The sequence below is a fragment of the Lampris incognitus genome, unplaced genomic scaffold (genome assembly GCF_029633865.1).
Source record: "Lampris incognitus isolate fLamInc1 unplaced genomic scaffold, fLamInc1.hap2 scaffold_187, whole genome shotgun sequence".
NCBI classification, from domain to species: Eukaryota; Metazoa; Chordata; class Actinopteri; order Lampriformes; family Lampridae; genus Lampris; species Lampris incognitus.
In genome coordinates this window covers 76374-91088 of record NW_026611146.1, presented here as the reverse complement: position 1 = coordinate 91088, position 14715 = coordinate 76374, and the positions used below count along the sequence as shown (strand labels likewise).

General features: G+C 50.9%; 2 protein-coding genes across 2 annotated transcripts in view; both read left to right on the top strand.

Annotated features, from left to right (window-relative positions):
- Window positions 1–7034, top strand: part of LOC130132850 (roundabout homolog 2-like) — a gene marked incomplete at its 3' end in the record, with an annotated part of 43239 nt that extends 36205 nt beyond the window's left edge. The window contains exon 25 of the mRNA XM_056301871.1: window positions 7011–7034. Within this exon, the coding sequence (XP_056157846.1) occupies window positions 7011–7034 (24 nt within the window). The remainder of the gene's footprint in view (window positions 1–7010) is intronic.
- A 2701-nt stretch (window positions 7035–9735) lies between these two features.
- Window positions 9736–12175, top strand: LOC130132852 (lens fiber membrane intrinsic protein-like). The gene is made up of 4 exons (XM_056301872.1): window positions 9736–9910; window positions 11290–11439; window positions 11856–11990; window positions 12114–12175. Exons 1-4 carry the CDS (start codon window positions 9736–9738, stop codon window positions 12173–12175), a joined length of 522 nt encoding a protein of 173 aa, XP_056157847.1.
- Window positions 12176–14715: the final 2540 nt, after the last annotated feature.

Below are 14715 nucleotides of genomic sequence, written 5' to 3'. Positions count from 1 at the left end.
GTCGTTAATGTGCCTACAAACTACTGATAAGAAGAAACATGACATCCTGTATCTTGCCATCGGGTCGACGTTGTGAATTTGTTTGAGAAATGGAGACAACGGAACGCCTCAAAGGGGACTGAAAGCAACCCGGTAACGGCTGGTTTTTGTCGTTTCGTAACTAAAAGACCCTTCCCAAGTCTGACCACAACAGCAGCAGAAGTTGGGAGGACAGTCCCCCCCCCACCCCCACCCTTTTTTTTCCTCCCCAATTGTACCTGGCCGCTCTCCGAGCCGTCCCGGTCGCTGCTCCACCCCCTCTGCCGATCCGGGGAGGGCTGCAGACTACCACGTCTCCTCCGAGACATGTGGAGTCGCCAGCCGCTTTTTTTCGCCTGACAGTGAGGAGTTTCACCAGGGGGAGAGGCGGCGCTAGTGCAGCCACCAGTAAACATACCCAAATCCAGCTTCCCACCCGCAGACACGGCCAATTGTGTCTGTAGGGACGCCCGACCAAGCCAGAGGTAACACGGGGGATTCGAACAGGCGATTCATGTTGGTAGGCAACGGAATAAGCCGCTACGCTACCCGGACGCCCCTACACCTTTAACTTTCAGTACATTGAAAGGAGGGCGGTGCTTCAGTTTTGATCATGGTAAATAATGACAGTGGTAAATACTGCAACGAATTCGGGGGGCAACCACAGGAACCGCCGCGGCCGGGACGCGAACCCGTATTTTCCACGCCGCGGCAGACATCGCCAGCCGCTCGACTAAAGGGTCCGACCCGTTAGCCAAGGGCTACCGAGCCTATTCATGTGTGATCGTTACTTGGGGGGGGGGCAGCCCGGCCGGACCGTCACAGCCGGGATGCGAACTCGTGTCTAGCAACAACGTTAACCAGTCGACTAAAGGGTCCGACCCGTTAGCCAAGGAACTGGTGGGTCCGCGCCGGAGGACATGAGGTCGTGGACGAAATCAGGGTGGGCCGCGACTTCTCACGCTTCCCGAAGGAGGGGGGGGTAGCGTAACGTGCATGGAGCAGTAGGTCGGACCCTTTAGTCGAGCGGTTAGCGATGTCCTCTGCGGTGCGGGAGATACGGGTTCGCGTCCCGGCTGCGGCGGTTCCTGCGGTTGCCCCCCCCCCCCCCCGAATTCGCCACAATACGTACCGAAGAAGTGCTCGGATGCCGCCTGACAACAAGCCGCATTAGGATGAGCACCACGCGTCAGTCCCTTTGCCGACGGCGTTTCTGTTGTTTTGCTTTCAGAACCTCATTTAGACCCGAAGCGGACGACAGGACGTGACGCTCTCCCCCTTCCCGGGTTTCCGGTCTCTGCGAGCCGTCGGAGCCGTGGAGTCTTAAGAGGAGACAAGCGGGGAAATGTTAAAAAGGCGCGCCTTTTGAGTGACACTTCTCATTTGTAATTCAATTATTATTATTTTTTTTATTATTTTGAAATTTGATTATTTCTTCTTTATTTCTGGTGTTCCCTTGCTTCCCCCCACGCTGTGTAAAGACATCATTGCAACTTTTTTCTTTTTTCGACGATGCCCTCCGATAGGATGCTAAATGGTGTAGGACTGAGAGGAATATTGTATTGTTTTTTAACTATTGCATATTGTACAGCAGATTATTGAATGTAACGTGTGTTTGCTCTTTGCCGTGAACCTACGATGACGCCGGACTGGTGAAGGATACTGAAGGATACGGGACAGGACGTGTCGTGCGTGTGCGTGTGAGTGTGTTACCACTATTATCTCTGTGATTGTGTGCTATACACTGTACTCCCCAGTGACCACCGGTGTGTCAGTTGTGTCCTGGTTTGTAAATTGGCCAATAAACATTTGTTAAGAAACCCGTCTCCTCTCCCTCACTTCTGAGAACAGACGTTGTGTCACGTGGTTGAATTATTAGACCCTAATATCGGCGGAGCTGAACGGGAAACGTTGGCTCTTTGGGAAGATATCTGATCCTTTTAGTCATTTTGGCAGAATTGTGTCTCGGATTTTTTTTTTTTGTTTTTAACTGCAAGGCGAAACAGATTGGACGTGTGTTGCAGCGCGTCAAGCCAACTGCCTTTGCCAGGAGCATCAGCAGGAAGAGGAGATGGGGTGGGGGGGGGTTGGGGTTGGGAGGATGGTGGAAGAAAGAGAGAGAGAAGTGACAGAGAGGTGCGACGTTAGAGGTTTTCCACCCGAGACGTCCGCGACCTTGAGGAGGCGGCGGACGTGGTTTCCAGAAAAACGAACTCCGCCACTAAGCGCCCTCAAAAAGCGACGGCGATGATGGCGATGAATGGCGGAGTGTGGGGTGTGTCTGGACGTGAACTCCAGCCGCTCCTCAGGCTGAGAGATGAGGTTTCCAGGATATATTCAGACGAGGGCGATGCGGGGAACCTGAAAGCTTTTCAGGATGATTCATCAGTTCGGATGTGATTTATTTATTTTAAACTAGGTAAATGTGGCAACAAGAATGATATACGCCCACATCTTACTCTGCACTAACTCTTGGAACAGGACTGAGAAAGTGAAGAGCAACCCGGCGTCTATTGTTCTTGGCAAATATCCACTTGATCCCACCATGCTACAGGATAATGATAATCCTATGCAATTTAGAAGGGTTATGCAATTTAGAGGGGCCTATTTTTGTAGGGCTTTTAGGCTTGTGGCATGGATTAGGGTCTGTGATTTACCACCCCCCGCTGTCTACTCTGCACGGCCACGTTCACTAAGAGGCTCCAGGATGGCCACTTCACATCTGGCCACCAACAGACAAGAACAAAACATACTCCCGTTATGTGTTAAGACAGAGAGAGGGAGGGGTAGAGAGAGACAGGCGGAGAAGTAGAGAGAGGGAGGGGTAGAGAGAGACAGGCGGAGAAGTAGAGAGAGGGCGAGAGAGAGGGAGAGGGAGAGGTAGACAGAGGAAGAGGCAGAAAGGGCGAGAGGGAGCAGTAGAGAGGTAGAGATAGAGAAAGGTAGAGAGGGAGAGGTAGAGAGGGGTCGAGAGTGGGAGGGGTAGAGAGAGGGAGAGGGAGGGGTAGAGAGAGACAGGTGGAGAAGTAGAGAGAGGGAGGGGTAGAGAGAGACAGGTAGAGAAGTAGAGAGAGGGAGGGGTAGAGAGAGACAGGCGGAGAAGTAGAGAGAGGGAGGGGTAGAGAGAGACAGGTGGAGAAGTAGAGAGAGGAAGAGGCAGAAAGGGCAAGAGGGAGCAGTAGAGAGGTAGAGATAGAGAAAGGTAGAGAGGGAGAGGTAGAGAGGGGTCGAGAGTGGGAGGGGTAGAGAGAGGGAGAGGTGGAGAGGGTCGAGAGAGGGAGGTGGAGAAGTAGAGAGGGCGAGAGAGAGGTAAAGGGAGAGAGGAAGAGGGAGAGGTAGACAGAGGAAGAGGCAGAAAGGGCAAGAGGGAGCAGTAGAGAGGTAGAGATAGAGAAAGGTAGAGGGAGAGGGAGAGGTGGAGAGAGAGAGAGAGAGGGGTAGAGAGAGGGAGAGGTAGAGAGAGAGAGAGGGGTAGAGAGAGGTGGAGGGAGAGGTGGAGAGAGGGGTCGAGAGGGAGAGGTGGAGAGAGAGAGGTGGGGAGAGATGGGTAAAGAGGTAGAAAGGGAGAGGTGGAGAGAGGGGTAGAGAGAGGGAGAGGTGGAGAGAGAGAGAGGGGTAGAGAGGTAGAAAGAGGGAGAGGTGGAGAGAGAGAGAGGGGTAGAGAGAGGGAGAGGTGGAGAGAGATGGGTAAAGAGGTAGAAAGGGAGAGGTGGAGAGAGGGGTAGAGAGAGGGAGAGGTGGAGAGAGAGAGAGGGGTAGAGAGGTAGAAAGAGGGAGAGGTGGAGAGAGAGAGAGGGGTAGAGAGGGAGAGGTGGAGAGGGGTAGAGAGAGGGAGAGGTGGAGAGAGAGAGAGGGGTAGAGAGGTAGAGGTGGTATAAGAGGAGTGTGGGTGGTATTGAAAGGGCAGGTTCGCCAGTGCGTTCAGATTGGGTCGTCTTCAAACAAGGTATTTTAAACTGCCCGACTCGGACAAACGTGTTACACCCTCCTCATTATTATACACTATCACGTTCCAACATGTTAACTCCACCTCCGCCTGCCGTGTGATGGGATTATCCATACTGGGGGGCGGCGGTGGCGGCGGGGGGGGGGTGTGTGATGGTATAGTCTGAGCAGCAAGTGGAGATTAACCTTCAGGAAATCCATTAGTGTAAATACAAATCATATTTATGGTTCATCTGTCGCTGACGAGGGTGGAGGCTTCGTTACGGGGGGGGGGGGGGGTCGTGTAAGAAAACAAAACGCCCGTATGGAGGAGAGCCTGGCGGCGCCATCCTTCCAGAGGACTTCCTATCGCTGATTGTGCGCACGTGTCTGAGGAACGAGGGCAGCGAGAGACGGATCTGGTTGGGTGGAGGCTGAAGAGCAGTCACCCGGGACACGAACCGCACACTTACCATGTCATCGCTTCCCCCCCGTTTGTGGGGAAGTGCCGCACAAGTGGGAGAGTGTAACGGCCGACACGATCCGACAGCCCATCTGCGGTGGCATTTATGAGGAGGGAGAGTCAGAAAGAATAAAAGAAATTTACATTTTGTTTGTTGCCAAGCTTGATAAAATGCCCCATCTGGTGGTCGTAAGAATGCCAGGGATGGTAATCATGCTACCCAGCGAGGCCTTACAGTTTGGGTTTGTTTTTTTCTTTTTCCCTGAGCGCAAACGGTCAAATTTATGCTAGGACTCGAGCATCGGCATGTCGGGTTTTGTTGTCGTCGTTATTTCTGCTGCTGCCGTCATGGAGTTAACATGCTCACGGTGTTCACGGCAGTGTTGTGGTCGAGTCACTAAACCTCGAGTCCGAGCCGAGTCCGAGTCCCCAAAGAAGAGTCCGAGTCAAGTCCCCATTACCCGAGTCCGAGTCGTCAAAGTTGAGTCTGAGTCGAAGACGATGGGCTCGTACCCTCCAACATGAGGGTATTCACGCGAATCCGCATGTAGGTGGGACACACGTGCCTATCCCTGCACGAAGCTGAGTAATGTTACGGTGTTGATATAGCTGTCGCTATCTTATGCCAAATTATTAGGGCCTGTTACAAAAAACCAACAAAACAGTCTTCATCAATTAACAAGTCCGAGTCCAACTTCCGAGTCCAAATGCAGTCAATGCTCAAGTCCAAGTCGAGTCACGAGTCCTGAAAATCAGGACTCGAGTCGGACTCCAGTCCGAGTCCTGGACTCGAGTACTACAACACTGGTTCATGGAGATCAACGTTATTCAAGCCCGAAAGCATTTTAAGACCTTTTTCTCAAATGCAACACGTGACAGACCCTAAATAACAAACTTGTGTTACGATAACAAGATAAAAAGTACATTTTCCACCACTTCAACCTGTGACACGTCCGGGCAGAAACACTTCCCCCGTGTGCACCACATGCACCCGATCAACAGACAGGAAAACTGACAATGAATAAAAATCTTACCACTCATCTCATTCTTCCCTCGGCTCCGAGCGGACGCCGCCGGTCCAGAGAGAGAAAGACGGACACAGTCGCTTCTTCCCTCGACTCCTGAACTCTGGTACCGTTCAAGATTTCACACACCCGCCTCACCGTCCAGCCTCACACAGGCCTCCCCCCCCGCTGAGCCGCTGCCTCTCGTTCGGGTCCGTGTTAAATCTGTGGCGCGTGCCGAGGTGTCCGGCGGGCTTTACGTCCGCGCCACCGTGGCTTGCACTGGCCTGGCTGCGGGGCCGCAAGAGCCCCGGGACCCGCAGGAGGGGTCAGGCCTGCACACGCAGCAGAATGACCCGTTGAAACCTGGAGGAGGGCACGGGTACTGGGTTAGCACGGGTACAGGGTTAGCACGGATACAGGGTTAGCAGGGGTACTGGGTTAGCACGGGTACTGGGTCAGCAGGGGTACAGGGTTAGCACAGGTACTGGGTTAGCACGGGTACTGGGTTAGCAGGGGTACAGGGTTAGCAGGGGTACTGGGTTAGCACGGGTACTGGGTTAGCAGGGGTACAGGGTTAGCACGGGTACAGGGTTAGCACGGGTACAGGGTTAGCACGGCTTACGCAGAAACACATTTCCAAGATAAGCCACAGGTTAAGGAGCAATGTTGCGTGTCAGTGTTGTCAATTAGGGGCACGAAGATCTGGAATAACACACCTTCTGGACTAAGGGAGTGCCCCACATTTCCCACTTTCAACGCCCATTTTAAAAAATGGCTCACACTACACAAAGTTTGTGACCGTTCTTAATCGGTGCGAGCTCAGTGCCGCTGATTATATCAGCCACTTGTGTGTCATGCGTTTCATTGTATTATGTTGCATTGTATTGTATTGTGTGGTTTTGTGGGTCGTATAATGTTGTATGTATTTTAGTGTTACTGTATTGTGTTGTGGTGTACCACATCTGTTTTTATTTTTTGCTTTGACCTGCCTTGGGACAACGGATGTAAATTAGCAGTGCTGCTACAATCCGGCATGTTTACTTGTGTATCTGCCATACCGATGTCCATTAATATGCACTGTCCCTGTTCAAATAAACTACACTAAAATAAACTGTTCACATTCCAACCATCCATCCATCATCCAAACCGCTTGTCCTGCTCTCAGGGTCACGGGGATGCTGGAGCCTATCCCAGCAGCCATTGGGCGGCGAGACACCCTGGACAGGCCGCCACACACACATTCACCCCTAGGGACCATTTAGTGTGGCCGAGCCGCCTGACCTACACATCTTCAGATTGTGGGAGGAAACCGGAGCCCCCGGAGGAAACCCGCGCTGTTCACACGCCATACCCAGTAAATGAACTGGAGACCTGCACACTAACGAAGTCTGCGCCACCTGCTGGTAAAGGCAAGACAACGTTTAGAAAGCGGCGCAAACTGCACATTCAAATAATGCCCATCGATGCACCAACAGATCAGTGTTTCTGAGTGTAACAACACACACGCTGCGATGTGTGTACACATTCACTTACCTCCATCATCTGAACCGCTTATCCTGCTCTCGGGGTCGCGGGGATGCTGGAGCCTATCCCAGCAGCCGTCGGGCGGCGGGCGGGGAGACACCCTGGACAGGCCGCCAGGCCAGCACAGGGATGGCCGTTCACCTACTCCTTCATATATTACAGAAAAGAGCAGTAAGAATGACTCAAAGTGGATCCCGGAGAACACACCAACGGACTGGTTATCAAGCCAGGACTACTAAACTACTGGTTATCAAGCCAGGACTACTAAACTACTGGTTATCAAGCCAGGACTTCTAAACTACTGGTTATCAAGCCAGGACTACGAAACTACTGGTTATCAAGCCAGGACTACGAAACTACTGGTTATCAAGCCAGGACTACGAAACTACTGGTTATCAAGCCAGGACTACGAAACTACTGGTTATCAAGCCAGGACTACGAAACTACTGGTTATCAAGCCAGGATTACTAAACTACTGGTTATCAAGCCAGGACTACGAAACTACTGGTTATCAAGCCAGGACTACTAAACTACTGGTTATCAAGCCAGGACTACGAAACTACTGGTTATCAAGCCAGGACTATGAAACTACTGGTTATCAAGCCAGGACTACTAAACTACTGGTTATCAAGCCAGGACTTGTAAACTACTGGTTATCAAGCCAGGACTACTAAACTACTGGTTATCAAGCCAGGACTACTAAACTACTGGTTATCAAGCCAGGACTACTAAACTACTGGTTATCAAGCCAGGACTACTAAACTACTGGTTATCAAGCCAGGACTATGAAACTACTGGTTATCAAGCCAGGACTACTAAACTACTGGTTATCAAGCCAGGACTACGAAACTACTGGTTATCAAACCAGGACTACGAAACTACTGGTTATCAAGCCAGGACTACTAAACTACTGGTTATCAAGCCAGGACTACGAAACTACTGGTTATCAAGCCAGGACTACTAAACTACTGGTTATCAAGCCAGGACTACTAAACTACTGGTTATCAAGCCAGGACTACTAAACTTAAAGACTTGGCTGAGTCACAGACATTGTTAGTTATGTACGGGGCAAAAGGCAGAGCATTACCAGAAGATTTACAAAAAGGATCTAGAGGGTTGTATAAATAGCTCTCAGTTCAAGAAAACATATAAGGACAGACTAATTAGACAACACGGAGTCGTCAGGCAGTGGGTGTTCAGTTGATGGGGAATTACTGTGTATGGCTTTTTGATTCTGTTTCATTTCCCATGTTGCTGTAAGTGCTAGTTGTTGAGTAACTGACTGACAGACCACCCAGTCGGTTGTTTATTTAGGGGTGAGTAAAGGGGCAGTAAAATGGGATTTTCTTCTCCCTGCTCCTTCTCCGTCACGGAGTGTACAAACTGAGTTGTGTTCGATTAGGAATTGCTCCTTTCTGTGTGGAGCTGTGCGTTATCACCGTGAGCGGAATAAAGAATAATGACATGACATGACATGACATGACACGACACGACACGACACGACATGACATGACATATCACGGACTCAAAACCGACAAGTGTTAGAACGCAAACGAAAGTGGAAGTATTTATGAATAGTACTTATGAATAGTATTCATGAATAGTATTTATGAATAGTATTTATGAACGTTTTTGTGACGTGGCGGACTTTGCACGACGCGGCCTGGCGGTAACAACTCCCACCGCACCCGTCCCCCGGCCTCTCCAGAGGCCGCTGGGACACCGCTGTGGAGTCCGTGATCTGTAATAAATACCGATCAATCAAAAGAACAGACGGCGCCATTAAAACAACGTGGCTCTAACTGCCCCCCCGTGACCCTGAGAGCAGGGTAAGCGGTCCGGACGATGGACGGACGGACTCTACGGCCTCTAACAGTTGTTCAGATTCTAAATAAATACACGCCTTTTTTTGGGAAAACAAAAAAAATAAATAAAAGTGCCGGTTGGGTAAAACAAAGAAAGGTGCACCTTCACCGAGACACACCGAACTGCCGCGGCCCAGCGCCACACGGCAGAAGACGGGCTTTTTTAACAACGTCACCGCATCCGAGGCCCTGCAGAGAGAAACCTGGTTGAAGTCACTTTTTCCACCGCCGCCGCCGCTGCAGGGGCCGGCGGCCGCCCGCGCGGCGGCGTTGAATTGAAAGCCCTGTGTCATCACTATCGCTGACACTTTGCGCAGCGCTTCAACAGTTCTGTATTTTCAGCAGATTCCCTAAAACACAAAACTCATTCTCTGTGATTGGTCGTGGCTCAGCGTTGCCCCATTGTTCCATCTGCCAGTTTGTTCGCTTGGTTTCCTAAGCACAAACAAAACTTTCCCACCACCCTGGGCAATATCGGGCTCCTCGGCGCTTTGACAACCCTGTCATATTGGAATCTCTGACTTGTTTCTGGGGGAGAAAGAGGGAGATAAAGGTAGGAAATCGATATCTACACCAGGAAAAGAGACGATGGTTTGAAATGTGGTGTGTGCGTGTCTGGTCAAAACAGTGCTCTTTTTAACAAGACTTGTGTGCGTTATGGACGGACGGCGCGTGAGATTTAGACTGGTCACCTGTGTATCTCAGCCTTTCGGCTGCTATATGTGCATCTAGCTAGCAAGCTATCCATGATTTTTAGCTAATTCCGGCGTAGGGGGCTTGCTGTGAGTGCCCCCTGGATGTTTTGGGGGATCGTTATTCGTGTCACTTTGTGTGCCGTCGAGCGGCACGGTTCCACCGCTCCGATGTGGGCCTGATATGACAGAGCCCTGACCCGGCCGCATGTCCCTCTGTGTTAGTCAGTGTCTTTGGCAGGATGTACAGCTTCATGGGAGGAGGGCTGTTCTGCGCTGGAGTTGGGAACATACTCCTCATCGTCTCCACGGCAACGGACTACTGGATGCAGTACCGCCACTCCAACAATTTCATGCACCAGGGCCTGTGGCGGTACTGTGTGCCTGGGAAATGCATGACACACACAGACAGCATCGGTAAGAGGGAGCGCCGGCGTGCGGCCATTGTGTTCAAATACCTGCCCGGATGCTCGAACTCGCGTTCGTGACGTGTCAGTAACTCAGCCCGGTCTCACAAAATGTGTGTATTCAACATATTTGCAGGTCCCAAAAAATATCGATTGCCAATTTGTCTGTGAGTGAGGACATCTGTATGAAGTCTACTACTCCCCCCCCCCCTTTTTTTCCTCCCCAATTGCACTCGGCCAATTACCCCCCACTCTTCCGAACCGTCCCGGTCGCTGCTCCACCCCCTCTGCCGATCCGGGGAGGGCTGCAGACTACCACATGCCTCCTCCCATACATGTGGAGTCGCCAGCCGCTTCTTTTCACCTGACAGTGAGGAGTTTCACCAGGGGGACGTAGCACGTCGGAGGATCACGCTATTCCCCCCCCAGTTCCCCCTCCCCCCCTGAACAGGCGCCCCGACCGGCCAGCGGAGGCGCTGGTGCAGCAACCAGGACACACACCCACATCCGGCTTCCCACCCGCAGACGCCAATTGTGTCTGTAGGGACGCCCGAGCCAAGCCGGAGGTAACGGGGATTTGAACCGGTGATCCCTGTGTTGGTAGGCAACGGAATAGACCGCCACGCCACCCGGCGGGTGGTTTATGAGGTCTACTTCTAACCCCAATTTACACTCAAAACAGATTATTATACTCAGTGACTGGCCTCCCAGGTTGTCCCTGTGACCTTAACCACACCAAAACTTGTCCATCTCGACCACAATCCTGAAACATGTCCATGTGTAGCCTTTATGATCAGAGCAGATGTCCTGAGCAACACCCTCATTCATCAACATGCTGAAATGCATCACATGCATGTGACAGAGCACGATTAGATACGTTGGCGTGTAGCCTCGCAAGGCCAGACATACACGTGTACTCTCAAGCATGGCGTCCGGCGCCGTGAGACCAGCCGACATACATCACGTTCACACGACAGAGCCCTGGCGATCAGCGCGTTTTGGGGACTGGGAATATTTTGTACGGGGACATTTTTGTCTGTCCCGCTGGGTCGCAGTAATTCAGTCCTTGACCTTGCATTAGACCACTGAGGGACGCTGGCTTAACCGCAGCGTCAGTCGGGGCCGTGTTGAGATGGTCATCGGTGGGACACACAGGATTAAGACTTCCTTCTGAAGTGCTCTGCTTCATGCCACCATGACACACTTCCTGCGAGGCGCATTACAAACACACCAAATCCAAGTCTTTAACGCCACCAAGAGGTCACACTGTAGGAATGATTTTACAGGATCAGATCAGATTTAATGACGCGCATGGCCGATATGTGAGTACTTAAAGTGTGAAGCCGGCGTACCCGAGTCTCATGCCCTCTCTCTGATGTGGCCCCTTAGCGTACTGGGATGCGACCCGGGCCTTCATGATCCTCTCCCTGCTGGCCTGCTTCATCGGTATCGTGATTGGCGTCATGGCCTTCATCCACTACTCCTCCTTTGACGGGTTTGACAAGACCTTCGCAGCCGGCATCCTCTTCTTCATCTCCTGTAAGGCTCCGCTCCGCGTTAGACTGTGAGGTGAAAGAAAGTTGACCGCCACCCAGGGCCGGATCTAGGCATAGGCAAACTAGGCAGCTGCCTAGGGTCTAATTGCCACAGGCGGGGGCACAGACAGATACATAAAACATCAGCTTTTGGTCTAAATTAAACATATTTAACATAAAATATTTTAAACTATAAATAGATAATAATAAACAAAAATATACACCTAACTAATTAGCCATAATGACCATGTGGCAGTTAAAAGTAATACTGTTTGTTTACAAAGTATCAAAATGTGCTTGTTTGGGGGTGGAGTGAGGGGTGGGGGGTGGAGTGAGGGGTGGGGGGCCCCCAGAGAAAAATGCTCTGCCCAGTGTAATCTATCCGTTTAATCCGGCCCTGCCGCCATCTCCCGCTTACAGGCTTCTTTGTGCTGCTGGCGATGGCGATCTACACGGGGGTGACGGTGAACTACTACGGCAAGCGCTACGGAAACTGGCGGTTCTCCTGGTCCTACATAATGGGCTGGGTTGCGGTGGTGCTCACCTTCTTCTCGGGTGTGTAGTGGGGGGGTGGGGGTGAGGGTGGGGGTGGGGGTTGCACTATTACACTACTTTTAAATGCATTTTCTAATGTAAAAAAAAAGATCAACGTAAAAAAAATGTTTTTCTCTTCTGCAGGCATCTTCTACATGTGCGCCTACCGGATGCATGAATGCCCAAGAAACTCAAACTCACGCTGATCTGCCATACACTATGACACACACACACACACACACACACACACACACACACACACACACACACACACACGTGAGGAGTTGATGAACCACGAGGAGCGATGCCCTCCACGCCGGTGTTTTTGCGGTTTACCTGACTTGAGGAATAAAGCAAAATAAATTGGAACAACCAAAACTGTTGGTTTGTGGTGATTTAACAAGCCGTCTCTCCCTCAGCACGCTCCCTGTGGCACGCCGCGTCCAGAAGCAGTCGCCGAGAACGCCGGGCTGGCAATGGACCGAATAAAATGGATCAGACGGCTGAAAAGAAGCTCAAAAGATTTATCTGGGTGTGAAATTATGAATTAAGCGGTGACTCTGAACACCGTTACTGCATACAGAGGAGCACGCAGTAACACACAACACACAACACAACACAGCACAGCACAGCATCAGTGCTGTTGCATGCCATATCCAGAAGCAATAGCGGAACATGTACAGCTCTAATTATACGACAACATGTGGCGAGCGAGACGTCCAGAGTTCTCAGGAAACGGAGCAGGGAACATGAATAAATACATATACACAGATCGAGGAAAATGTTAAAGGGCAGACACAACTTATGCAACAGCTAAGAGGTCTTCTAGTAAATCTAAAGCATCTATTAAATCCCCTTTTACACATTTCAGGGATTTGGATAAATCAACAGAATCTCAGTGTTCTTATTCTCCATTATTATTCTGGTAATATATATATATATATATATATATATATAGTCAGCTGATGATTGCTTATAAGATGAAACATGCTTGTACTGTCTCATGAAGAATTTACTTGAAATCACTGGTCACTGGATTTTACATACATATATATATACATATACACACACATATATATATATATATATATATATATATATATATATATATACATACATACACACACACACACACACACACACATATATATAAAATATAATTTCTGGTAAACTGGGCAAGCGAATGGATTTTACAGTCAAGCCAGTCATCATTTCACAAAGCATTATTGTAAATACCAAAGAAACACAAGTGGTCCATATAGTCTACTACTACATAATTTGTATTACAGAATATATAGTTATTATGATCAATGCTAGATCTATTCCATCGCCGGTTCGAATCCCCGTGTTACCTCCAGCTTGGTTGGGCGTCCCTACAGACACAATTGCCCATGTCGACGGGCGGGAGCCGGATGTGGGTATGTGTCGCTGCAGTAGCGCCTCCTCTGGTCGGTCGGGGCGCCTGTTCGGGGGGGGGGGGGTAGCGTGATCCTCCCACGCGCTACGTCCCCCTGGCGACACCCCTCACTGTCAGGTGAAAAGAAGCGGCTGGCGACTCCACATGTATGGGAGGGGGCGTGTGGTAGTCTGCAGCCCCCCCGGGTCGGCAGAGGGGGCGGAGCAGCGACCGGGTAATTGGCCGGATACAATTAGGGGAAGAAGAAAAAAGAAGGAGGAGGGGGGGGTGGATCTATTTCAAAGGAGATTCCCTGCTGGAGGTGTACTGTTGAGTATTTTAAAGTGTAACCCCTGTACTTTTGAGGGTAAAGGCAGTTTTAAGGCTCACGTATGCTCCCTTTATGTACGCACGAAAATAAATACGTCCCTTTTAAACAATGTAACCGTCACTGCCCACATACTTCCGTGCGTCCTTTACATTGGCGTGGATGATGTTACGCAATATGTCCACCAGAGGGCAGTGCCGAGTCGACAGCGGCTGATAACGACAAACATGGCGACGGCAGAGGAGGCCATTCGGCCCTGTGCCCGGGCGAGGTGACGTCATAGACAAGGGTTCCGCCATTTTTAAAATGTCTTCGCCGTGTGTCTCCGGCCTACGATATTATGAACCCTACATAGGCCTCGCCAAGACCCAGAATCCTACTATGGCCACGCCAAGACCCGATGCCTCTGATTGGCTAGTACTCGTTGCCTCCGTTGGTTAGGTTGGTTAAGGTTAGGGTTAGGGTGGGGTTAGGGATAGGGTTAGCCAATCACAGACAGAGTAGGGCGGGTCTTGGCGAGGCCTATGTAGGGTTCATAATATCGCCTCCGGCCTCGCTTGAGCTATAGACCCCCTCCCGTTAGCAAACATAGTGACGTTATTGTGGGCGGGGCTTAACTGGAGGCAAATATCCATACCCACAACAGACAAACGTCTGGCTTAACGTTACCTCACGTGAAGCGTGCGCTACAAATACGATCATTTTTTGCTGCTCTCCTCAGTCCTTCCGTCTTCTACCGGAACACTTCCGGGTAACTTGACAACAGCGCGCCAGGAGAGGGGGATAGAAACCCCCAAGCCGCACCGTATTAGATACGCAGCCTGGCCGTAGCTACTGTAACCGGTTATGTTCTTGCCCGGTGCGGGATTCGATACGGAGTGTGCTGCACCACAAGGCGACGTCACTAACCGCTCGGCTAAAGGGTCAGACCCGTTAGCTAGGGGCTAACGTGTCTTGCTAGTAGTTTACAGTCGTCACCCTCTCCCGGAAGCGCGCCCTCGCGTTTTGTTATTCCCGCGCTC

Excerpts from the sequence above, each read along its gene's own strand:
- LOC130132852 (XM_056301872.1), top strand. The coding sequence starts at position 9,736 with ATGTACAGCTTCATGGGAGGAGGGCTGTTCTGCGCTGGAGTTGGGAAC. Across the intron at positions 9,911-11,289 it reads GACACACACAGACAGCATCG|CGTACTGGGATGCGACCCGG; the intron begins GTAAGAGGGAGC and ends GTGGCCCCTTAG. Across the intron at positions 11,991-12,113 it reads GGTGCTCACCTTCTTCTCGG|GCATCTTCTACATGTGCGCC; the intron begins GTGTGTAGTGGG and ends TCTCTTCTGCAG.